The following is a 25,991-nucleotide window of genomic DNA, read 5'->3' on the forward strand; positions in this document are numbered from 1 at the left end:
GCTGAAAATAACCCATATTAATATATGTAGCCTTAGAAATAAGGTTTATGAAATCAATAACTTGTTAACATCAGATAAGATTCATATACAGTGCCTTGCGAAAGTATTCGGCCCCCTTGAACTTTGTGACCTTTTGCCACATTTCAGGCTTCAAACATAAAGATATAAAACTGTATTTTTTTGCGAAGAATCAACAACAAGTGGGACACAATCATGAAGTGGAACGACTTATATTGGATATTTCAAACTTTTTTAACAAATCAAAACCTGAAAAATTGGGCGTGCAAAATTATTTTACTTTCAGTGCAGCAAACTCTCTCCAGAAGTTCAGTGAGGATCTCTGAATGATCCAATGTTGACCTAAATGACTAATGATGATAAATACAATCCACCTGTGTGTATTCAAGTCTCCGTATAAATGCACCTGCACTGTGATAGTCTCAGAGGTCCGTTAAAAGCGCAGAAAGCATCATGAAGAACAAGGAACACACCAGGCAGGTCCGAGATACTGTTGTGAAGAGGTTTAAAGCCGGATTTGGATACAAAAAGATTTCCCAAGCTTTAAACATCCCAAGGCGCACTGTGCAAGCGATAATATTGAAATGGAAGGAGTATCAGACCACTGCAAATCTACCAAGACCTGGCCGTCCCTCTAAACTTTCAGCTCATACAAGGAGAAGACTGATCAGAGATGCAGCCAAGAGGCCCATGATCACTCTGGATGAACTGCAGAGATCTACAGCTGAGGTGGGAGACTCTGTCCAAAGGACAACAATCAGTCGTATATTGCACAAATCTGGCCTTTATGGAAGAGTGGCAAGAAGAAAGCCATTTCTTAAAGATATCCATAAAAAGTGTTGTTTAAAGTTTGCCACAAGCCACCTGGGAGACACACCAAACATGTGGAAGAAGGTGCTCTGGTCAGATGAAACCAAAATTGAACTTTTTGGCAACAATGCAAAACGTTATGTTTGGCGTAAAAGCAACACAGCTGAACACACCATCCCCACTGTCAAACATGGTGGTGGCAGCATCATGGTTTGGGCCTGCTTTTCTTCAGCAGGGACAGGGAAGATGGTTAAAATTGATGGGAAGATGTATGGAGCCAAATACAGGACCATTCTGGAAGAAAACCTGATGGAGTCTGCAAAAGACCTGAGACTGGGACGGAGATTTGTCTTCCAACAAGACAATGATCCAAAACATAAAGCAAAATCTACAATGGAATGGTTCAAAAATAAACATATCCAGGTGTTAGAATGGCCAAGTCAAAGTCCAGACTTGAATCCAATCGAGAATCTGTGGAAAGAACTGAAAACTGCTGTTCACAAATGCTCTCCATCCAACCTCACTGAGCTCGAGCTGTTTTGCAAGGAGGAATGGAAAAAAATGTCAGTCTCTCGATGTGCAAAACTGATAGAGACATACCCCAAGCGACTTACAGCTGTAATCGCAGCAAAAGGTGGCGCTACAAAGTATTAACTTAAGGGGGCGGAATCATTTTGCACGCCCAATTTTTCAGTTTTTGATTTGTTAAAAAAGTTTGAAATATCCAATAAATGTCGTTCCACTTCATGATTGTGTCCCACTTGTTGTTGATTATTCACAAAAAAATACAGTTTTATATCTTTATGTTTGAAGCCTGAAATGTGGCAAAAGGTCGCAAAGTTCAAGGGGGCCGAATACTTTCGCAAGGCACTGTATTAGCCATTTCTGAGACTCACTTAGATAATCCATTTGATGATACATCAGTAGCAATACAAGGATATAACATTTATAGAAGAGACAAAAATGCTTATGGGGGAAGATCAGACAGACAGACAGACAGACAGACAGACAGACAGACAGACAGACAGACAGAGAGACAGACAGACAGGCACGCACGCACACACACAGTGGGGCAAAAAAAGTATTTAGTCAGCCAACAATTGTGCAAGTTCTCCCACTTAAAAAGATGAGAGTGGCCTGTAATTTTCATCATAGGTACACTTCAACTATGACAGACAAAATGAGAAGAAAAAAAATCCAGAAAATACTTATTTTCCACCATAATTTGCAAATAAATTCATTAAAAATCCTACAATGTGATTTCTGGATTTTGTTTCCTCATTTTGTCTGTCATAGTTGAAGTGTACCTATGATGAAAATTACAGGCCTCTCTCATCTTTTTAAGTGGGAGAACTTGCACAATTGGTGGCTGACTAAATACTGTTTTGCCCCTCTGTATATAGATAGATAGATTCAGAGCCATATCCCTGTAATGCTTAGAGAAGATCTTATGTCAAGTGTTATTGAAGTGTTGTGGCTGCAGGTTCACTTGGCACATCTAAAACATTTTCTTTTGGGGTGTTGCTATAGGCCACCAAGTGCTAACAGTCAGTATCTAAATCATATGTGTGAAATGCTGGATAGTGTAGGTGATGTAAACAGAGAGGTCTACTTTTTTGGGGACCTGAATATTGACTGGTTTTCATCAAGCTGTCCGCTCAAGAGGAAGCTTCTTACTGTAACCAGTGCCTGTAACCTAGTTCAGGTTATTAATCAACCTACCATAGTGTTAACAAACACTACAGGAACAAGATCATCCACATGTATTGATCACATGTTTACTAATGCAGTAAAACTTTGTTTTAAAGGTATATCCATACCCATTGGATGCAGAGATCACAATATAGTGGCATAGTGGCTATATCCAGGAAAGGCAGAGTTCCAACAGCTGGGCCTAAAATAGTGTATAAGAGATCATACAAAAGATTTTGCTGTGACTCTTATGTGGATGATGTTAAAAATATTTGTCGGTCTGATGTCATTAATGATATCATTAATCCAGACACTGCACTTGATGAATTTATGAAATTGCTTCATCCAATTACTGATAAACATGCACCTGTTAAGAAACTGACTGTCAGAACTGTTAAGGCTCCATGGATTGATGAGGAATTTAAAAACTGTATGGTTGAAAAAGATGGGGCAAAAGGAGGGGCTCATAAGTCTGGCTGTACATCTGACTGGCTTACTTACTGCAAATTGAGAAATTATGTGACTAAACTCAACAAAATGAAGAATACACTTTATTATGAAGCCAAGATCAATGAAATAAAGGATAGAAAAAAAACTTTGGAGTACTTTAAATTAAATTCTGGGCAGGAAGACAAATTCAACTCCATCTTTCATCGAATCAGATGGCTTATTCATCACAAAACCATTTGATGTTGCCAATTATTTTAATGATTATTTCATTGGAAAAGTGGACAAACTTGGGCAGGAAATGACCACAACAAACAGTGAGCCATTATATTAATGTATTTAAAAAAAACGAATAATGAAAGAAAAGCAGTGCAAGTTTGAATTGTGTAAAGTTTGTGTGGGAGAAGTGGGAAAATGATTGTTAACAATCAATAATGACAAACCTGGCATTGACAACTTAGATGGAAAGCTACTAAGGATGGTAGCTGACTCTATAGCCACTCCTGTCTGTCAAATGTTTTATCTGAGCCTAGAGGAAAGTCTTTGTCCTCAGGCCTGGAGGGAAGCCACAGTAATTCCACTACCCAAGAGTGGTAAAGCGGCCTTTACTGGCACTAACAACAGATTTATATGTATATACTCTTATTCCATTCCTTACTTAGATTTGTGTGTATTAGGTAGCTGTTGTGGAATTGTTAGATATTGCTGTCCTGTCAGAACTAGAAGCACAAGCATTTCACTGCAATCGCAATAACATCTGCTAACCATGTGTACGTGACCAATAAAATTTTATTTGATTTATCTTAGCACATATACCTTCATTTATCATAGACTATGCCGGACATATTGGATGAAAACTTGACAGATAAAGGGGGTATCATTTCCAAGTTACAGTATTTGGTCCATATAGTTTTTAATAACATCACAACATAAAAAACAATATGACATTAGTTTTCTACATCTCCCCACTGACCCATTTCCCCATGTTAGAATTATTGTTCCATTATCCACTTTTGGGCGTTAAGAGTTTTGGGCGGGCAAAAACCTCTCTAGAAGAAGGCATTTCCTTGGTTGATACAAAAGGGTAGAGAGAGAGTTCTCTCCTGCTTAAATTTATGACCGGGTGTGAGCTGTCAAACCGGTATAGTGCCCTCCACCCCCCCTTTGCAGGTGGGAGAGGGTCTGGTTATTGTCAGACACTGCCAAGCTGATCTGACCCATTGTTAACCTCACAAGACAGTCATGATACTGCCACAATCATGCTTCACCGTAGGGATGGTGCCAAAGTGTTAAATCGTGGTTTCATCAGACCAGAGAATCTTGTTTCTCATGGTCTGAGAGTCCTTTGGGTGCCTTTTGGCAAACTCCAAGTGGGCTGTCATGTGCCTTTTACTGAGGAGTGGCTTCCGTCTGGCCACTCTACCATAAAGGCCTGATTGGTAGAGTGCTGCAGAGATTGTTGTCCTTCTGGAAGGTTCTCCCATCTCCACAGAGGAGCTCTGGAGCTCTGTGACCATCGGGTTCTTAGTCACCTCCCTGACCAAGGAATATCTCCCCCGATTGCTCAGTTTGGCCAGGCAGCCAGCTCTAGGAAGAGTCTTGGTGGCTCCAAAATTCTTCCATATAAGAATGATGGAGACAAGTGTTCTTGGGAACCTTCAACGCTGCAGACATTTTTTGTACCCTTCCCCAGATCGATGCCTCTAACCAGTCCTGTCTCAGAGCTCAACAGACAGTTCCTTCGATCTCATGGCTTGGTTTTTGCTCTGACATGCATTGTCAACTGTGGAACCTTATATAGACAGGTGTGTGCCTTTCCAAATCATGTACAATCAATTGAATTTACCATAGGTGGATTCCAATCAAGTTGTAGAAACATCTCAAGGATGATCAATGAAAACAGGATGCACCTCAATTTTGAGACTCATAGCAAAGGGTCTGAATACTTCTTATGTAAATAAGAAAGAATGGCGCAGGAGGACATGGCTGCCGTTTTACGGGCTCCTAACCAATTGTGGAATTCTGTGTGGTTTTTCGCATTGTTTGTCATTTATTTTGCACATAATGTTTCTGCCACTCTCTTATGACAGAAAAGTGCCTCTGGATATTAGAACAGCGATTACTCACCTCGAACTGGAGAAATATTTTTTTTAAGAAGTCGAACACAAAGGATTTACTAATGGGACATTAAAAACTGCAATATCTTATGTTTCACGAGTCGTGGATGAGTGACGACATGGATAATATATAGTTGGCTGGTCTTTCCGTGCATTGGCAAGGCTGAACATCTGCCTCCGGTAAGACATGGGGTGGCGGTCTGTGTCTATTCGTCAATAACAGCTGGTGTGCAAAATCAAATATTAAGGAAGTCTCAAGTATCTTGATGATAAGTATCTCATTATAAGCTGTAGACCACACTATTTAACAAGAGAGTTTTCATTTATAGCTTCGTAGCTGTCTATTTTGCACGACAATCTGATTCTGGCACTAAGACCGCACTCAACGAGCTGTATAAAGCCATAAGCAAACAAGAAAATGCTCACGCAGAGGAAGCACTCCTAGTGGCCAGGGACTTTAATGCAGGCAAACTTAAATCTGCATGTTACATGTGCAACAAGAGGGGAAAAAAACTCTAGACCACCTTTACACCACACACAGAGACACGTACAAATCTCTCCCTCGCCCTCATTGACAAATCTGACCATAATTACATCCTCCTGATTCGTGCTTACAAGCAAAAACTAAAGCGGGAAGTACCAGGGACTCACTCAATATGGAAGTGGTCAGATGACACAGATGCTAAGTTACAGGACTGTTTTGCTAGCACAGACTGGAATATATTCCGGGACTCATCCGATGGCATTGAGGAGTACACCACATCAGTCAACGGCTTCATCAATATGTGCATCGATGACGTTGTCCCCAGAGTGACTGTACGTACATACCCCAAACCGGAGCTATGCACTACAGGCAACATCCGCAAAGAGCTAAAGGGTAGAGCTGCCGCTTTCCAGAAGCGGGACTCTAACCTGGATGCTTATAAGAAATCCCGCTTTGCCCTGAGACGAACCATCAAACAGGCAAAGCGTAAATACAGGACGAAGATTGAATACTATTACACTGGCTCCGAAGCTCGTCGTATGTGGCAGGACTTAGAAATTATCACAGTCTACAAAGGGAAGCACAGCCACGAGCTGCCCAGTTGCACAAGCCTACCAGATGAGCTAAATTACTTCAATGCGCACTTCGAGGCAAGCAACACTAAAGCATGCATGAGAGCACCAGCTGTTCCGGACGACTGTATGATCACGCTCGCCGTAGCCGATGTGTGTAAGACCTCTAAACAGGTCAACATTCTCAAGGCCGCAGGGCCAGACGGAAAACCAGGACGTGTACTCCGAGCACGCAGTGACCAACTGGCAATTTTCAACCTGTCCCATAAATGTTTCAAGCAGACCACCATAGTCCCTGTGCCCAAGAAAACCAAGGTAATCTGCCTAAATGACTACCGACCCGTAGCACTCACGTCTGTAGCCATAAAGTGCTTTGAAAGGCTGCTCATGGCTCACATCCACACCATCATCCCAGAAACCCTAGACCCACTCCAACTTGCACCAAGCACCAAGTCTAGGTCCAAAAGGCTTCTTAACCACTCTGGGATCGTTCGGGATGAAAGCGTCCCGGCCTAGTATGGTTCTCAATCAGAGGCAGCTGTCAATCATTGTCCCTGATTGAGAATCATACTTAGGTAGCCTGGTTTCACTTTTGAGTTGTGGGTGTTTACTTTCCGTGTTAGTGTCTGTGCCACGCGGGACTGTTTCGGTTTGACTTACTTCACGTTTATTGTTTTGTTCAGTGTTCGTTATTCATTAAAAAACATGAACACTTACCACGCTGCATTTTGGTCCCCCCATCCTTCATACTACTCCTCTTCGGCAGAAGACACCCACCAACCAAGGACCAAGGAGCGTGGTAACGAGCGGCAGCAGCAGCAGCAGCAGCAGCAGCAGCAGCAGCGAACGCAGGACTCCTAGTCATGGGAGGAAATACTTGACGGCAAGGGACCCTGGGCACAGGCTGGGGAATATCGCCGCCCCAAGGCAAAGCTGGAGGCAGCGAGAGCTGATCGGCGGCGATATGAGGAGGCAGCGCGACAGGCACGAGAGGCAGCCCCCCCCAAAAAAATTGGAAGGGGCACACGGGGAGTGGGGCAGAGTCAGGTTGGAGATCTGAGCCCACTCCTCGTGCTTATCGGAAGAAGCGCAGTACTGGTCAGGCACCTTATTATGCTGTCAAACACACAGTGTCGCCAGTACGCGCTCATAGCCCGGTGGGCTATAGGCCAGCCCCCCGCAAGTGCCATGCGAGAATAGGCATCCAGCCAGGGCGTGTTGTGCCAGCCCAGCGTGTTTGGTCTCCAGTACGCCGTTTCGGTCCAGGGTATCCTGCGCCGGCGCTGCGTGCTGTGTCTCCAAGGCGCTGGGAGGGTGCAGTGCGTTTTATGCCTGCGCTCCGCCCGTGCCGGGCAAATGTGGGTATTGAGCCGAAGGGAGAGGTGCAAGTGGTATGCACCAGAGCTCCAGTGCTTACCCACAGCCCGATTCAACCTGTGCCTGCACTCGGGAGGGTCCGGGCTAAAGTGGGCATCCAGCCTAGAGGAGTGGTGCCATGGTTGCGCACCAGAGCTCCCCCACAGCGCGGTCCATCCAGAGCCTCCTCCATGCATCAGGCCTCCTGTAGGTCTCCACCGCCTGGTGGGCCCTGTGGCAGTTGTCCCTGATTGAGAATCATACTTAGGTAGCCTGGTTTCACTTTTGAGTTGTGGGTGTTTATTTTCCGTGTTGTGGGTGTTTATTTTCCGTGACTGTTTCGGTTTGATTTACTTCACGTTTTTTGTTTTGTTCAGTGTTCGTTATTCATTAAAAAAACATGAACACTTACCACGCTGCATTTTGGTCCTCCGATCCTTCATACTACGAAAACCCTTACAGTTACTTTACCCGTACCTACATTTATCTCGTACCCCCCCGTACATTGACTCTGTACCTGTACACCCTGTATATTGCCTCGTTATTATTTTATTGTTGCTTTTTTATTTTTATTGTTGGTTAAGGGTTAAGGGCTTGTAAGTAAGCATTTCACTGTAAGGTCTACTACACCTGTTGTATTCGGCACACGTGACAAATAAAATTGGATTAGAGTTCTGTTTTGTATTTTTAATGAATTTTTTTAATTAATTTAGAAAAAACATCTAAAAACCTGTTGTTTTCGCTTTGTCATTATGGGGTATTGTGTGAAGATTGACGAGGAACATTTTTTATTTCATCAATTTTAGAACACGACTGTAATGTAACAAAATTAGGAAAAAGTCAAGTAGTCTGAAAACTTTCCGAATGCACTGTAAATACTAGGGCTGACCTCATTTAGTCGACTGGTGGATTGTTTGGGTTAATACGCTGTTGGCCAGTTTTATAGCACATCTTAATTGATGCCTGTCTTAGTGGACTAATCCATTTGTATTTGTATTTATTAGGGATCCCCATTAGCTGCTGCCAACATTATTACACCACTGCATATATACAATACCAAACGTATAATACCACCATACAATAATATTACATTGTACGTGTGTAGAGTGCGTGTGCTAGCACTTGTGTGCATATTTGTGTGTCTGTAACTTTGTGTGTCTCTTCACAGTCCCCGTTGTTCCATAAGATATATTTTAATGTGTTAAATCTGATTCTACTGCTTGCATCAGTTACCTGATGTGGAATAGAGTTCTGTGTAGTCATGGCTCTATGTAGTTTTGTGCACCTCCCATAGTCTGTTCTGTACTTGGGGACTGTGAAGAGAGTGGGTGTCTGAGCTATGTGCTAGTAGTTTAACAGATAGCTCGGTGCATTCAGCTTGTCAACACTTCTTACAAAAAGTAGTAGTGACGAAGTCAATCTCTCCTCCACTTTGAGCCATGAGAGAATGACATGCATATCATTAATGTTAGATCCCTTGTACTTTTAAGGGCTAGCCGTTCTGCCCTATTCTGAGCCAATTGTAATTTTCCTCACTCTTCGTGGCACCTGACCACACAACTGAACAGTAGTCCAGGTGTGACAAAACTAGGGCCTGTAGGACCTGCCTTGTTGATAGCGTTGTTAAGAAGGCAGAGCAGCGCTTTATTATGGACAGACTTCTCCCCATCTTAGTCACTGTTCAATATCAATATGTTTTGACCATGTCAGTTTACAATTCATTATTCATTACAAGATTTAGTTGAGGTTAAGGGTTTGGTGAATTAATTAATTGTTCCAAATACTTGCTTTTAGTTTTAGAAATATTTAGGACTAACTTATTCCTTGCCACCCATTCTGAAACTAACTGCAGCTATTTGTTAAGTGTTCTTATTTACAATGATAGCCTAGGAACAGTAGGTTAATTGCCTTGTTCAGGGGCAGAACAACATATTTTTACCGGCCCAAAACTCCACTAGGCTACCTGCCGCCCCAATCTAGTAGGCTTATATTGACAATATCGTCCGCTATTATCCTCAGTAAAATTCCATACAAGTTGTCAAACCCCGGTGGCATGTCATTGTTGATAGACAACAATTCATTTTTTCACCTCTTACACACTCACTACAGAATTCAAAAGTACAATGCTTGTCCTTCATAATTTGGTCATATATACTTGGATGTGTAGTGTCAGCGTTTGTTGATGGCATGTCATGCCTCAAGTTTACTCATCTTGTCAATGCAAAAATCATTAAAGTAGTTGGTAATATCAGTGGGTTTTGGGATGAATGAGCCATCTGATTCATTGAATGATGAGCTGAGTTTGTCTTTTTGCCCAATTTTTTTTTAAAGGTGCTCCAAAACGTTTTACTATCATTCTTTATATTATAATTTTTTATTTCTTAGTATAGTTTCTTCTTCTTTTTATTTAGTTTAGTCACATGATTTCTCAATTTGTGCCGTCAGCCTTATTTGTCATAGCTTTTGCCATCTCAACCATACCATTTTTAAATTCCTCATCAATACAAGGGGATTCAACAGTTTTTACAGTCATTTTCTTAAATGGGTACATGCTTATTAGTAACTGGAATAAGCTATTTCATAAATGTGCTTCTTATTAAACACCACAGACCAGCAAAAAACATAAGAATCACTACAAAACATATTATATGACCTCTTATATTAGGCCCAGTGTAACGGTTCTCTTGTTGTGAAGTGGAGGCGGACCAAAACGCAGCGTGGTGGTTGTTCATTGTATTTTAATGAAGACACTATACATGAACAAACTAACGAAAACAAGAAACGTGAGAACTCAAAACAGCCCTATCTGGTGCAAACACAAAGACAGGAACAATCACCCACAAACACAGTGAAACCCAGGCTACCTAAGTATGATTCTCAATCAGAGACAACTAATGACACCTGCCTCTGATTGAGAACCATACTAGGCCGAAAACATAGAACTGCCCCAAAACATAGAAAAACAAACATAGACTGCCCACCCAACTCACGCCCTGACCATACTAAATAAATACAAAACAAAGGAAATAGAGGTCAGAACGTGACACCCAGCCTTTGGAACTTTATGTTTTCCTAGATATGGCTACTATATTGTGATCACTACATCCTATGGATTTGGATACTGCTTTAAAGAAAATGTCTGCAACATGATCAATACATGTTGATGATTTCATTCCTGTCCTGTTTGTAACTACCCTAGTTGGTTGACTGACAGCCTGAACCAGGTTGCAGGCACTGATTACTGTTTGAAGCTTTTTCTTGAGGGGGCAGCTTGACGTAAGCCAGTCAATAATGAAATCACCCCCAGAAAATATACCTCTGTTGATATCACATACATTATCAAGCATTTCACACATATTATCCAGATACTGATTGTTGGCACTTGGTGGTCTAGAATGGGCTTTAGGTGAGGCAGATGAAGCTGTAGCTGTAGCTGTTACTTCAACAATATTTAACAAAAGATCCTCTCTAAGCTTTACAGGAATGTGGTTCTGAATTTAGACCGCAACACCGCCCCCATTGGTATTTCTGTATTTTCTGTAGATGTTATAACCATGTATTGCTACCACTGTATCATCAAAGATATTAGCTAAGTGAGTTTCAGAAACAGAATATTAATGTAATCTGTTACTAGCATGTTATTGACTTCAAAGGCTACATATGTTGATATGGGCTATTTATAGTACTTTCTGGGATGCCTGATTACTTCTGATGAGCTTCCCAGTAAAGCATTAAAAACAGACTTGCTCATGTCATTTATATTGGAGCTGAGCTGCACTCAGTGGACTTCCTACAAGGGCACACCGCCTCAGTGCTAACTGTATAACTCTGGTTCATAGGCACATGATTACTGCATGCAATAGCTGTAGGATCAGAGGCATTCAAATCAGTTAGGGGGACATACAATGTAAGTAACTTAATTTGTCTGCCAACGCCCCTCGACACAATGGTAGGGATTAACTGAGCTGGTCTTGGGTCATTGATAAGTCATTGTCTCAACACAGCCTTGAAAAGCGTGGACAGACTCCAGGAGCCAAGATGATTTGGATGGACTCTGTCATTTCACTGGAGCATCTTCTCTTTCCAGAAGGTTTTGAAGTTATCTATAAAAGTGATTCCAACAGAGCTACAGTAATATTTTAGCCAGTTGTGTAATGCCAATAGCCTGCTGAATATTTCACACCCGCAGCCCAACGATGGTACCGGACCAGAAATGATTGTCCACTTTTCAGAATCCTTTAGTGCTAGAATCAGTTCTCTAAAATACATTTTCAGAAGTTCCCGAGCTAGCCCACCTAGCCTACATGAGGTACGACAGCATCAGCTCCCAGCATCTGTCACAGAATGTTCGGAAGCAGCCTTGTAATGTCCTGTACTCGTGCTCCAGGATAGCACAGGGTTTTTGCTCCGGGAAATAAGATGTCTCTTACAATAGAGCTGTTGATGATGACAGCTGGTGCAAATGGCTGACGAGGTCCGGACATTTTCGCCTCAAGTGGTTTCGCAAACCCCTCGAGGACCGAAGGACGGTGGGGGAAACCAGCTGTAGTATCCATCATGGATGATGAATGGGCTGGAGTCTCAGGCAGCCTTATTGTCTGATGAGGGGGAGCTCTGAGGATCTGAACCCGAGGTAGAAGCCACCGGCTAGTGAGACAGAACAGAGGACGAAGGCGCAGGTACCTCCTGATCCATATTTGAATCAGAAGTCCCTAGAGAAGAAGGCGCCGGAACCTCTGAATCCAAGGCGGCAAAGCCGTTTCTTGTCTGTGTCCGGTCATGGCTTAACATCTCCAAGGAGGCCCCGTTTACCAGAGGATGCTGTCTTCAACTTCCATGACTAGTGACATATCTCCATGGCTGGTTGGTAGGGTCAAGAACAGGAACATCCCCCAAGTCATTCAGGAGCATTCTATTAACTCCGTTCTCCAGGGAAGGGGGAGACCGCTTCGAGGAGTGATCCCTACAGAGTACTGGCCAGTTGGCTGTGGAGAGCCGACGTGGGGGCGAAAAGTCCACCACATAAGAGCGGCGTCCAGCTACTGGGGTAGAAGAGAAAGTGAAAGTAGGCGGGCGTGGATTCCCCAGTAGCTTGTGTAGGTTCGCTACTTGATTGCTAAGAGTAGCCACTTTGCCCCTGTAGTCCTCTGCAAGAACAGTTGCTACATTGAAAGTCCGGGCGGTCCACATCATCCCGGGAAAAAAGCAAAAATAAACACAGCTCCTGCAACGTTGAAAATGTTCAATAGGGACCTCTAGGCTAGCTGGCTGGGCTAGCTGGGCTTCCGTGTCTCTCTCTTTACATGGAATTCTCAATTAAGTGAACAAAAAGAACTCACACAAATTGAAAAATCTGAAAAGCAGAAAGATGTGTCCTTCTTAAAATCCTCTCACAGCGGTGACCACAAAAGCAGTGTCTTTGCACATACTGTTGGTAGCAGCATCGGCTGCTAGTTTGATACTGATACCAGATAGGTTAGTAGCTAGCTTCTGTAAACAACTTCAGACTTTTTGGTCTGGAGGATCCCGGGACAGATAGTACCGGTCACAGCAACTGAAACTAACCGAGTTGCGGGATCCAAACTCAAAAATTTTATAAATCAAACTTTGCAAGGAAACACTCACAACTTTACAAAAACAATAAACCAAGGTCTCTCGTTCAGCATTCAACATACCATGTGACCAGACATCGTTCTCCAAGGTGACATTGTGGCGGCCACGGGGATGGCACACCAGTATCACCATTTACCGTTAATTTGCAATATTTCTAATCTACAATGTTTGTTTGGTTATTATAATTTGTGACCCGTTTCAGGAAACTAGGCGTATGTCGTGGGTCACTATTTCACACAAGAGCCATTTGAACGTAATCTTTTTATTTTATTTTATTGTTGCCAGCAGCACAGTTACAGTCACCAACACTCTGGATAACATGAAAACAGCCTAACCAGCTCTGCTAAGGTGAGTAAAATGAGAGGGGTGTTCTCTCATTTATGCCTGGAAGTAGCTAGCAAGTTAGCCAAAGTTAGCCAGTTAGGGTGCTTGACTGCCATTGTGAGGTCAGAATGCTCGGATCAACCCTACTCATCGGCCAGAGCATGTGAAATCCATAAATTAGGGCCATGTGATTTTTTTATTTAAATTGACTGATTTCCTCATATGAACAGTAACTCAGTAGAATCAATGAAAGTATTGCATGTTGCGTTTATATTTTTGTTCCATATATTAATATTGTTTTGTTTGGAGCACTCCTGTCAAAGTTGAGTAAGGACGCAAACCTGATTACGCATAGAAGTAGGCCTAGGCTACCTGGCATGCACACAAATTTTGGGAGCTGATAGTATTTCTGATTGTCTTAACTCACCATCACCAATGAGCTGTGGAGCTTCTTAAAGTAAACAAGTCTGTTTCTACATACATTGAGAATGACAATAGTTCCTCAATGTAGCCTAAATCTTTCCAACTCTTTCCCTTTGGATAACCACTCGGTGTGAAAGGGAAAACAAATGTCATGCTTTGATTCGGTAGAAACGTCATAAAATACACCTACCTGATTACTTCTTCTCCCTTGCACAAATAAATAGCCTACAGCTGTGTGGGAAACTGATATTTTATTCAATGTTGCAAGCTTCGGGCTGGACCAAGTAGATAGAATGTTTCAAATTCCTTGAGGAAGTGTGATTTATTTTTATTCTGATATTTTCTACCTGCAGAATGCAATGTTTTTATTTGTTGGCTTTATTTAGGCTATTTTTACATAGTTGGCAATATAAGTTATTTTTAGATTTGTATAATTTCCATTTAGATATAATTTTTATCAACCACATGACAATTTTGAGATACGAAGACTTTATTATAAAATAAATGAAACTGTTCCACAAAAATGTGCATATGAAAATCATAACTGGCATGCAGATCGGTGCATGCCAGTTATGATTTTCATATGCACATTTTTGTGGAACAGTTAATTTAATTGGCACTCCAAATGGAAAAGGTTGCTGACCACTGGTGTAGCTTATTACCAGCAACTTCGGGAGCATAGTGTCAGAATCTGCGAAGTTCAGCAGGACGAGATGGTTCGGGAAAAGTCATTTTTCTTCTGTTTATGCTATCTTGATCTCTGACTCCCTCTTGAGTCAGTTGTTTGTCTTCAGTGCGCTTAAAGTGTCAGACAAGCTCAGTAGCCTACATACTGTGTATCTGAAGACAAGTGTCTGATGACTCCATCCATAAATGGAATGTAACTGCAATTGTACTCGAATTCAGCTAAAACTATCACAATGTGTAGAACAGGAATTTACAGTGCCTTGCGAAAGTATTCGGCCCCCTTGAACTTTGCGACCTTTTGCCACATTTCAGGCTTCAAACATAAAGATATAAAACTGTATTTTTTTGTGAAGAATCAACAACAAGTGGGGAACAATCATGAAGTGGAACAACATTTATTGGATATTTCAAACTTTTTTAACAAATCAAAAACTGAAAAATTGGGCGTGCAAAATTATTCAGCCCCCTTAAGTTAATACTTTGTAGCGCCACCTTTTGCTGCGATTACAGCTGTAAGTCGCTTGGGGTATGTCTCTATCAGTTTTGCACATCGAGAGACTGAATTTTTTCCCATTCCTCCTTGCAAAACAGCTCGAGCTCAGTGAGGTTGGATGGAGAGCATTTGTGAACAGCAGTTTTCAGTTCTTTCCACAGATTCTCGATTGGATTCAGGTCTGGACTTTGACTTGGCCATTCTAACACCTGGATATGTTTATTTTTTAACCATTCCATTGTTGATTTTGCTTTATGTTTTGGATCATTGTCTTGTTGGAAGACAAATCTCCGTCCCAGGCTCAGGTCTTTTGCAGACTCCATCAGGTTTTCTTCCAGAATGGTCCTGTATTTGGCTCCATCCATCTTCCCATCAATTTTAACCATCTTCCCTGTCCCTGCTGAAGAAAAGCAGGCCCAAACCATGATGCTGCCACCACCATGTTTGACAGTGGGGATGGTGTGTTCAGCTGTGTTGCTTTTACGCCAAACATAACGTTTGCATTGTTGCCAAAAAGTTCAATTTTGGTTTCATCTGACCAGAGCACCTTCTTCCACATGTTTGGTGTGTCTCCCAGGTGGCTTGTGGCAAACTTTAAACGACACTTTTTATGAATATCTTTAAGAAATGGCTTTCTTCTTGCCACTCTTCCATAAAGGCCAGATTTGTGCAATATACGACTGATTGTTGTCCTATGGACAGAGTCTCCCACCTCAGCTGTAGATCTCTGCAGTTCATCCAGAGTGATCATGGGCCTCTTGGCTGCATCTCTGATCAGTCTTCTCCTTGTATGAGCTGAAAGTTTAGAGGGACGGCCAGGTCTTGGTAGATTTGCAGTGGTCTGATACTCCTTCCATTTCAATATTATCACTTGCACAGTGCTCCTTGGGATGTTTAAAGCTTGGGAAATCTTTTTGTATCCAAATCCGGCTTTAAACTTCTTCACAACAGTATCTCAGACCTGCCTGGTGTGTTCCTTGTTCTTCATGATGCTCTCTGCGCTTTTAACGGACCTCTGAGACTATCACAGTGCAGGTGCATTTATACGGAGACTTGATTACACACAGGTGGATTGTATTTATCATCATTAGTCATTTAGGTCAACATTGGATCATTCAGAGATCCTCACTGAACTTCTGGAGAGAGTTTGCTGCACTGAAAGTAAAGGGGCTGAATAATTTAGCACGCCCAATTTTTCAGTTTTTGATTTGTTAAAAAAGTTTGAAATATCCAATAAATGTCGTTCCACTTCATGATTGTGTCCCACTTGTTGTTGATTTCTCACAAAAAAATACAGTTTTATATCTTTATGTTTGAAGCCTGAAATGTGGCAAATGGTCGCAAAGTTCAAGGGGGCCGAATACTTTCGCAAGGCACTGTATGTCATTGCCAGGTACCTCAGAGTCATCGCTGCAATCCTCTGTCACCGTAGAGCTGGAATGTTGCCGTGGGAACTTTGTCTCATACACCATAATACTCCACCTAGACGAAAAATAAAAACAATGGATAATATAGGGCCTGCTTTTTTTCTTTCTTTCTGACCTGACCAGAAGAAACTCCTGAACTAATGAGAACTGACTTAAAAGCTACAATATGTACATTTTTGGGCAACCTGACCAAATTTACATAGACATCTGAGTTATAAATCTGCCATTCTCATTCTCATTGATATTTCACAGCGGTTTAGATGGTAAAACGACTCTCTACACAATCAATGCTTGTTTTGTCACAAACTGAAATTAGGCCAACTGTTAGAATTTTAACAACCAGAAAATGGTGGAGCGATTTCTGCAAATGGTTCCTTTAATGGTACCTTTTTAACAGTTAGTTACATGCTCTTCCTCCCTCTCACACCTGTCAAGCATCTTGGTGAATATTTCCCGCACCCCGTTCTCCTCCCTCTCTCTTCCTCCCTCCCTAAGTCTCTCTCTCTTTCCCTCCTCCCTCCCTCACCTACATGTCGAGCATCTTGGTGCTGGCTCTCTACAGCTTCTCCCCCCTCTACATTCCTCCCATCCTACCTCCCTCTCCTACCTGTCAAGCATCTTGGTGCTGGCCCTCTCAAGCTTCTCCAGTATTTGAGGCAGCTGTGCGTCATCGTCACAGGCCGAGCCCCAGCCCAGGACGCGGGCGAGGTCATTTCCTGTCCCCAGGGGCAGAACACCCAGCTGGCACTGCAACACAACAAGTTATTTATCCAGTTACAACTGACCCTCGTTACATTTAACCCCCGTTCTCCCCCATTTAATCCTAATTCAGAAAACACGAATATAGCTCACATATCAAATCTTTGATTAGTAACTCCTACCATTTTGTTTTTGTCATAGAAATGCATATTGATGGTTATATTTATACTAAACAAAAATATAAACGCAACTACTTCAAAGATTTTACTGAGTTACAGTTCATATAAAACAAATCAGGCCCTAATCTATAGTTTTCACATGGCTGGGCAGGGGTGCATTCATGGGTGGGCCTCTCCAAGACCCACTCAGAATTCATTATTTTCCACAAAAGGTCTTTATTACAGACATAAATACTCCTCAGCAACCCCCCTCAGACGATCCTGCAGGTAAAGAAGCCGGATGCGGAGGTCCTGAGCTGGCGTGGTTACACGTGGTCTGCAGTTGTGAGGCCGGTTGGACGTACTGCCAAATTCTCTAAAATGACGTTGGAGGCAGCTTATGGTAGAGAAATTAACATTCAATTATCTGGAAACAGCTCTGCGCAGTCAGCATGCCAATTTCTTACCCCCTTAAAACTTGAGACATCTGTGGCATTATTTATTTACGCAAGGGTTAGGCATATTTTATGATGCTTCCACCGGATCAGAGCATGACATTTGTTTTCACTTTTATACCGAGTGGTTATCAAAACAGAGAGAGCTGGAAACATTTTTCAAATAGGAAGTATTGTCATTCTCAATGGACATAGAAACAGACTTTGTTTACTTGCTGTTTGAGGTGAAGAAAAAATTACTTTAAGAAGCTACACAGCTCATTAGTGGTGGTGAGTTAAGTCAATATAAAATACTATCAGATCCCCAAATGGGCACATTTATAAGCCTCCATTTAATTGCAGGCCAGGTAGCCTAGGCCTACTTCTATGCACAATCAGGTCCGCGTCCTTACTCAACATTGACAGGTGCGCTCCAAACAAAACCCAATTAATATACTGAACAAAAATATAAACATGGAACAATTTCATTGATTTTACTGAGTTACAGTTCATATTAGAAAATCAGTCAATGCACCTGTGTAATGATCATGCTGTTTAATCAGCTTCTTGACCTGTCAGGTGGATGGATTATCTTGGCTAAGGAGAAATGCTCACTAACATGGATGTAAACACATTTTTGTGCAACATTTTAGCGAAATAAGCTTTCTGTGAGTATAGAACATTTCTGGGATTTTTTATTTCAGCTCTTGAAACCTGGGACCAACAGATTACATGTTGCGTTTATTTTTGTTCAGTGTAGTATTTGTTGAGGCATTACCTATTGAATGGTGAAATTACCTACTTATTCCATGACAAATTATACTGTTTTGATGGATTCAGATTGTTCAGTCACATGTATTATATGCTCTAGGATGTTGCAGAAGTCCTCTTCTCATTAAACAACAAATTATACTGTTTTGATAAGAGTTATTTTGTGATAGGTATTTTAAGTTGATGGTGTTAAGTGCATTTCGAAAGGGAAATATGTTGTTTTGGCAAACGCACTTCAGTTTAGTGGGATGTGGTAACTGTTTTGCAAATGTGAACCCTGTTTCAAGAAAAGTGTTCAAGCAACCGAAAATAACTAATATATGTGAACACAGAGCCCGGAAAGCCAGGACTGTGTGTACCTCACGACCAGCAGAGGGCAGTGGTGGTCTGTCTGTTTCTCTGTCTATCTATCTAATAGAGGGAGGGAGTGTTATTAAATGGTAGCTTTGTTACTAGATTGCTAAAAGAGGGACAAGGGAAACATGAGAGTGGCTGACTGGCAGAGTAGCCTGCTAGGCTCAGGGATTGCTGAGGGATGATGGGAAAGTGGCAAAAGCTCTTTCTCAATTCATCTTTTCCTGATTCCTCTCCTTGCCTCCTTCACAAAACCCATTAGATGAGAAAGTCTGATGTCCAAGAACATGAGAAATAGAGGAAACACAAATTGAGAAAGAGCCCAAGAGTCAGTTGGTGTAGCCCAACTGATGGAAGCTTATTTTCAGCTCATTGCAGATGGAGACGGGGCGGGATAAACTTGCTTGTTTGTGGAGCGTCAGAGTGTCGATCTCAGAGAGGACCCAGCCCACGCTGCCGTCACCCCCACAAACCAGGATCCGGAACGTGTCGAACTTCTGGAAGAGCCGTAAACTAGGAGACACAGAAGAGAGCCCCCTAAGACAAGCAGCAATAAACACAGTGCTGTCGGAAACACACACAGCCATGTCAGAAGCATGGGCAGACTCACAGGGCAGGCTCACCCAAGGTGCGGCCCACCGTTCATGAGGTCAAAGACTTGGGCAGGGTTGAGCAGCTGTTTAAAGCGGCGCAGGAACTTGATGCCCTGGTTGTCTCCACTCTTACTGTTGACGAACACCAGGAGAGGGCTGGTGCAGGAAGGCGGACAGGTGGCCTTCCAGAACCCTGAGGACCAATGACAGGCAGATGAGGACCAATGACAGGCAGATGAGGACCAATGACTGGCACATAGAGGGCCACAAACAGGAACAGCCCCAAACCCCCATATTCAGGAGGATAAACAAGGTCCGGAGTCGGGAGCTTTAACCTCTATACCAGACTCTGGCACACACCTGAACTTCTAGGGTCGGTTTCCCAGACACAGATTAATGGAGAATCTCCATTGAGCGTGCTTTTTAGTTCAGGACTAGGCTTAATCTGTGTCTGGGAAACCAGCCCCTAATATCTAATAAGAAAGAGCATATTTTTTATTGTTTTGTTATGTTAACTTTACAAAATGTCCAGGTTAAGCAAAAACCGTGCTTAATAAAACCGTGCTTATTCCCTTCTGATTCCTGGAGTCTTCCAACCGGGATTTCTGGAAAACCTGGGAATTTTTGGAAACCTAGGCCTAATGAACACTACCCAGGCCTAACACGCTGACATCCCGAAATGTCCTGTTCACCCACAAAGACAGGTGTAAGTGAAGTTGCCCCTGATCTTGGGTCAGTTTCCCCAATAACGGTTAAGGTTAGCATTGGGAGAGGGAAAGCTGATCTTAGATCTGTACCTAGGGGAAACTTGGCCCCGGAGATGAAGTGAGGAGCAGAACTCACCGTCGGAGTCGATGCTGTTGAGGGCTGTGGGAGGGATGACCGAAACCTTACACTGCCCCAAGGGACACTTAGTGGACAGCTGCTCCTTACACAGCGTGTGCACCTGGACATCGACACACACACACTTTATTTTAGGTCACACTACACAGAGCATTACGGCAAGTATGTACAGTCAACAACCTGATAAGTACAATGGCCTTGTGACTGTTGTGAATATGTCATAAGTCAGTGCATGCGGAAACCAAAGTGCATTACTACTGTATTGTGGCATAGTAGTAATGAAGTTTGCACTTATCTGATTTGCACTTAACCCAGAGAAGCACCACCCAAATATGCACGCATGGACACGCATGCAGACTCACCATGGCCTTGCACCAGAGGCAGCGCCAATCCTGCAGTCGGAGGACACTGCCACACGTCTTGTCACACACTGTACACTTAGCACTAACTGGCAGGTTGCCCTCCAGCCACTGGTGAGGCATAGAGATCTGCAGTGAGGGAGAAGTCACTGTTATTATTCAGTAAGTATTTATTTCTGTCATCATTGACTTAATATGTTTATATATGTTTGCTTTGGCAACACTATGTGGTTACACTTCTCATGCCAATAAAGACTTTAGTATTGAGAGAGAGAGAGAGAGGGAGAGAGAGAGAGCGCAACCAACCTTTGCCCATAAGACAACAATTTGCACCAAAGGGAATGTACACTGAACCAAAAATATAAACAACAATTTCAAACATTTTACTGAGTTACAGTTCATATAAGTAAATCTGTCACGCCCTGACCTTAGTTATCTTTGTTTTCTTTATTATTTTGGTTAGGTCAGGGTGTGACGAGGGTGGTATGTGTGTTTTGTCATGTCTAGGGCTTTTATATATCTATAGGGTTTTGGTATGTCTAGGTATATGTAGGTCTATGGTGGCCTGAATTGGTTCCCAATCAGAGACAGCTGTTTATCGTTGTCTCTGATTGGGGATCCTATTTAGGTTGCCATTTTCCATTTTGGTTTGGTGGGTTATTGTCTATGGTTAGTTGCAGGTCAGCACTAGTTGTTTATAGCGTCACGGTCTTTTTTGTTAGTTTGTTTAAGTGTTCTTCGTTAAATAAAATAAAAATGTATTCCAATCACGCTGCGCCTTGGTCCCCTCGTTATGACGAACGTGACAAAATCAGTAAATTGAAATAAATTCATTAGGCCCTAATCTATGAATTTCACCTAACTGGGAATACAGATATGCATCTGTTGGTCACAGATACCTTTAAAAATAAATGTAGGGTCGTGGATCGGAAAACCAGTCAGTATCTGGTGTGACCACCATTTGCCTCATGCAGCGCAACATCTCCTTCTCATAGAGTTGATCAGGCTGTTGATTATGGCCTGTGGAATGTTGTCCCAGTCCTCATCAATGGCTGTGCAAAGTTGCTGGATATTGGCAGGAACTGGAACACACTGTCGTATACATTGATCCAGAGCATCCTTAAAATGCTCAATGGGTGACATGTCTGATGAGTATGCAGGCCATAGAAGAACTGGGAAATGTTCAGCTTCCAGGAAATGTGAACAGATCCTTGCGACACAGGGCAGTGCATTATCATGCTGAACCATGACGTGATGGCGGCGGATGAATGGCACGATAATGGGCCTCAGGATATCATCATGGTATCTCTGTACATTCAAATTGCCATCCATAAAATGCAATTGTGTTTGTTGTCTGTAGCTTATGCCTGCCCATACCATAACCGCACCGCCACGATGGGGCACTCTGTTCACAACAGTAACATCAGCAAACCGCTCGCCCACACGACGCCATACGTCTGCCATCTGCCCTGTACTGTTGAACCTGTGGTTCAGGCGGCTTATGTTAGAAAAAATTACATTAAATTATTTGGCAACAGCTCTGGTGGATATTTCTGCAGTTAGCATGCCAATTGCATTCTCCCTCAAAATTTGAGACATCTGTGGGATTGTGTTGTGTGACAAAACTACAACTTTTAGAGTGGCCTTTTATAGTCTCCAACACAAGGTGCACCTGTGTAATGATCATGCTGTTTAATCAGTTTCTTGATAGGCCACCCCTGTCAGGTGGATGTACGATCTTGGCAAAGAAATGCTCACTAACAGGGATGCATGTTCAGTGTAAATGTTTATTCACATAACTAACACAGTGCCATATTATTCCAGAAGTTTTATACTTTATATGATAAAAACATTAGAAAACTGACTTTAGATATTTAGTCATGTAAACAAATAGTTCCTTTCTGGTGTGTTTGTCTGAACAGCATCCTCTTAACTCTCAAATATCACTGCACAGTACAAAACCAAGCCCTGTCCTGCTTTGTACACACTACTGTGATTTTAGTTATTTGTTCCCACAGGATGATGTTCTGCACCCAATGACATGTCACCGCAGTGTGAGTGAGTGAAAGAGTGAGGGCAGTGAGTGTTTACCTAGTAGTGAATGAGGATTAGCTTTGAGAACAAACTGATAGTCCCTGTTGTAGGTATAATTTCAGACGTCTTTAACAGTAGGAATAGTGGGCAATGGCACTATAGGCTACTACTTGTAATCAACGATTTGTTGAATATATTGATTATAAGGCAAGGCCTTATACGTATATGCCATTTCTTGATACACTGTGGATTGTTTTTTAATGTTGCATGCTTTTTTTTATTTATACTGTTCGACATATTTGATGTATACTTTGCATAACGTACAATGATGTTTAATAAACCGGCAACACTGCACTTCTCTCTAGCTGGGGTACAGGGGACATCTCTAGCCTTATCTTTGAGGAGCCCTCACACAGCTCCGGGGTGAAGTTTCCCCTAGGTACAGATCTAGGTTCAGCTTCCCCTTCCCCAATCCTAACCTCAACCATTAGTGGGGAAAATGCTAAACTGACCCCTTACTCACTCACCCCATCCTCATCTTCGATGATGTCCTTCCCAATGGATGCCAGAGTAGTCCACTTGCAGTTGTTGGTCGCTCGGACAGCACAACGTTTGTGGGCCTTGAACTTACACACTGTGAGAAGGAGAAACGCATCAGATTGACAAACACATAGACAGCCAAAGAGACAGACACACAGATGCACATTCACACACTGTGATGCAGCATTCCACCAGTCTCTCTTTCGTGTGCACCGTCTCTGTCTCGCGCATAGTGTCTCCATTCGCGTTCCAATCTTCCAGACAAGTCAATTAACATTACACATACCCAAGATCCATGACAATCATATCAGATCGGACCTGTAGATCCAGACCCGCTCGGGCCAGATTGGGTCTCAGATATTCAGGTACAGGTGGATCCGTGAAGACCTTTAGCTGGCATATAGCTAGGGCAGTGTGTGTACAGAGAGGTACGTACCTTCACAGGACAGTCCGTGCGAGGTGACTCCAGACAGGGCCTCGCGGCACACGTTGCAGTAGGTGGGGCGGGCGTGGGAGCAGGCGTACCAGTTATGCATCCCAGAGAAGTGATCCATGCTATACTGGGTGGACTGGGATGGGAACAGAGGAGACAAGAGAGGGGAAATAAGCCCTAAATCGTCCCCGTTAATAACCACTACTCATTTCAGGATTTCTTCATCCTGTGTTGCATCCCAAATAGCACCCTATGGGCCCTGGTCAAAAGTAGTGCAGTTTATAGGAAATAGGGTCCCATTTGGGATATCCTAATAGGGTCCCATTTGGGATATCCTCCCACAGAGGATAGGATTTATGTCCATCTTCTTACCCACCACTAATAGGCTACACTTGATTCAACTTATCAAAGGCTTAAGAAGTTGAAATCAGGTGTGTTAGTGTTGGGCTATAACAAAAACGTGCACGCCTGTCAGTCCAACAGGATCAGGGTTAAGAAACCCAGTGCAGACAATAGCGTAGATATCGTTATTGCCTTGCAAAAAATGTATACGGCGAAACTTTTAAAAGTTGCATCGTACTGCGGCACAGATTGCGGGCTGCCACAGAATTATAATGCTAGTTAGTGCTAGTTTGGCCACCAGAGTGCATCTTTGAGAAGCATTTGACTGTTTGGGGCGGCAGGGTAGCCTAGTGGTTAGAGCGTTGGACTAGTAACCGGAAGGTTGCAAGTTCAAACCCCCGAGCTGACAAGGTACAAATCTGTCGTTCTGCCCCTGAACAAGGCAGTTAACCCACTGTTCCTAGGCCGTCATTGAAAATAAGAATTTGTTCTTAACTGACTTGCCTGATTAAATAAATATTACAAAAACCTTTTTTTGTAAAGACAGTATATAGGTTTGATTTTAAGAAATGTAGCTTAATTCATTTGATTTAATATTATTCTAAGAAAAATGAAACCCTCAGGGTTTCAGTTAGGAAAATATGGAGCTGTACAACGTGACCGATCGGGAGTAGGCTACTAAGTGACTGCGAGTGAAGAGCAAAATAATCATAACATTTCCACACCCTAATTTTAGGCTAACCAATACCCAAACGGAGATTCAGTGAAAATAACAATCTCATTGATTTATCAAGACCAGTCCCCATGCTTGTCTCAGAGCAGCGCGAAACGGTGCTGAAATAGTTGACCACACGCGGGTAGGCTATTGCTTCAAATCATATTATAACAATTGGATGACTTTGGGTGTTCCAGTAAGCAACACTTTGTTTCCTTCATTAGCCTACTTTATTGCAATACTTCTGTCATTCAGTGATATTTACTCCCATAGTAATTCGTTATGGATCCATCCAGATTTGGTTAGAAAACAATGTGTTTGGTGGACTCGGTAAGAGTCTATTGTCCTGCTGATAGCCTATCAAGGCTGGATGGATTCTTTTGTATTCTTAAAAGAACTCCAGCACAGAGAAAAGAAAGGAGCCTTGAATAATTAAACATGTCAGTAAAATACTGTTAGACTTGGGGATTATGGTCATGGACAGTGCTATTCCCCTGTGTTACGCCGAACTCCAAAGCCCAGGAAAATTAACAGGTACCGTAGGCTACAATACAGTAAAGTAGGCCTAATAATGCTAAAAATAATGCTGAAATAAATTGACTGCTGGTCTTTACTGTATGCTGTACATTTTTACATTAAATTAAATTTCTAGCGAGACTATTCAAGCCATCGACTCACTGATGATTGAAGATGATGAACGATCAGCAAAGGCAATCTGGAATCTGCTGGCATCACGGCACAACAACATCGCTCTAATCACAGTCGGAAGACAGTTGAAGAAACTTGAGTGGACTTATGGAAAGGCACTGTAGATCTAATTAAATTGGAGGATTGGAGGATTCAAAATTAATATTTAAGGGGCATTTTTTATTATGGCAAAACTTTATGGCAAAACTGGTGTGTGATATTGATTTAGAATGTAAAAGCTTACAGATAACATCTAAGGGGCTTTTATATCATAATAATAATAATAATCGTTGGATAACAGATCAGCTCTCAGAGATCAGCCCTCATTAAGAGGCGGCTTCTATCTTCAATATAAGCATTAATTCAGAACATTAAACCCATAGGTTTTAGGCCTGCGGTAGGTTATAATAATCTGCCTTCTGGGAATGTTCAAAAGTTCAAAAGTTATGGGTGGAGTTAAAATTTTGTCTATCAGAAAGTATTAAAATCAACCAATGTCAGCCTTTAAATGCTTTATTATCCAAATGTTTAAAGTGCGTGTGGGCGACGGAGAGAATGCATTTGTC

The 25,991-nt window shown here is 42.3% G+C and overlaps 1 protein-coding gene across 4 annotated transcripts in view; it reads right to left on the minus strand.

The window, feature by feature from the left end:
- Positions 1–25,991, minus strand: part of dgkd (diacylglycerol kinase delta) — a 120,903-nt gene that overhangs the window by 55,035 nt on the left and 39,877 nt on the right. For 3 of the 4 annotated variants that reach the window (XM_036944350.2, XM_036944348.2, XM_036944351.2), the window contains 8 exons: positions 23,685–23,817; positions 23,236–23,342; positions 20,678–20,803; positions 20,316–20,418; positions 19,503–19,665; positions 19,284–19,392; positions 17,071–17,210; positions 16,434–16,518 (listed from right to left, as the gene is read on the minus strand). In XM_036944350.2, the coding sequence (XP_036800245.2) occupies positions 16,434–16,518; positions 17,071–17,210; positions 19,284–19,392; positions 19,503–19,665; positions 20,316–20,418; positions 20,678–20,803; positions 23,236–23,342; positions 23,685–23,817 (966 nt within the window). Of the gene's footprint in view, positions 1–16,433; positions 16,519–17,070; positions 17,211–19,283; positions 19,393–19,489; positions 19,666–20,315; positions 20,419–20,677; positions 20,804–23,235; positions 23,343–23,684; positions 23,818–25,991 lie in introns of all 4 variants that reach the window. The other variant, XM_090200072.1, reaches the window with a different exon arrangement.

This window comes from Oncorhynchus mykiss, chromosome 15 (assembly GCF_057628025.1).
Source record: "Oncorhynchus mykiss isolate SJ-2025 chromosome 15, ASM5762802v1, whole genome shotgun sequence".
Taxonomy (NCBI): Eukaryota; Metazoa; Chordata; class Actinopteri; order Salmoniformes; family Salmonidae; genus Oncorhynchus; species Oncorhynchus mykiss.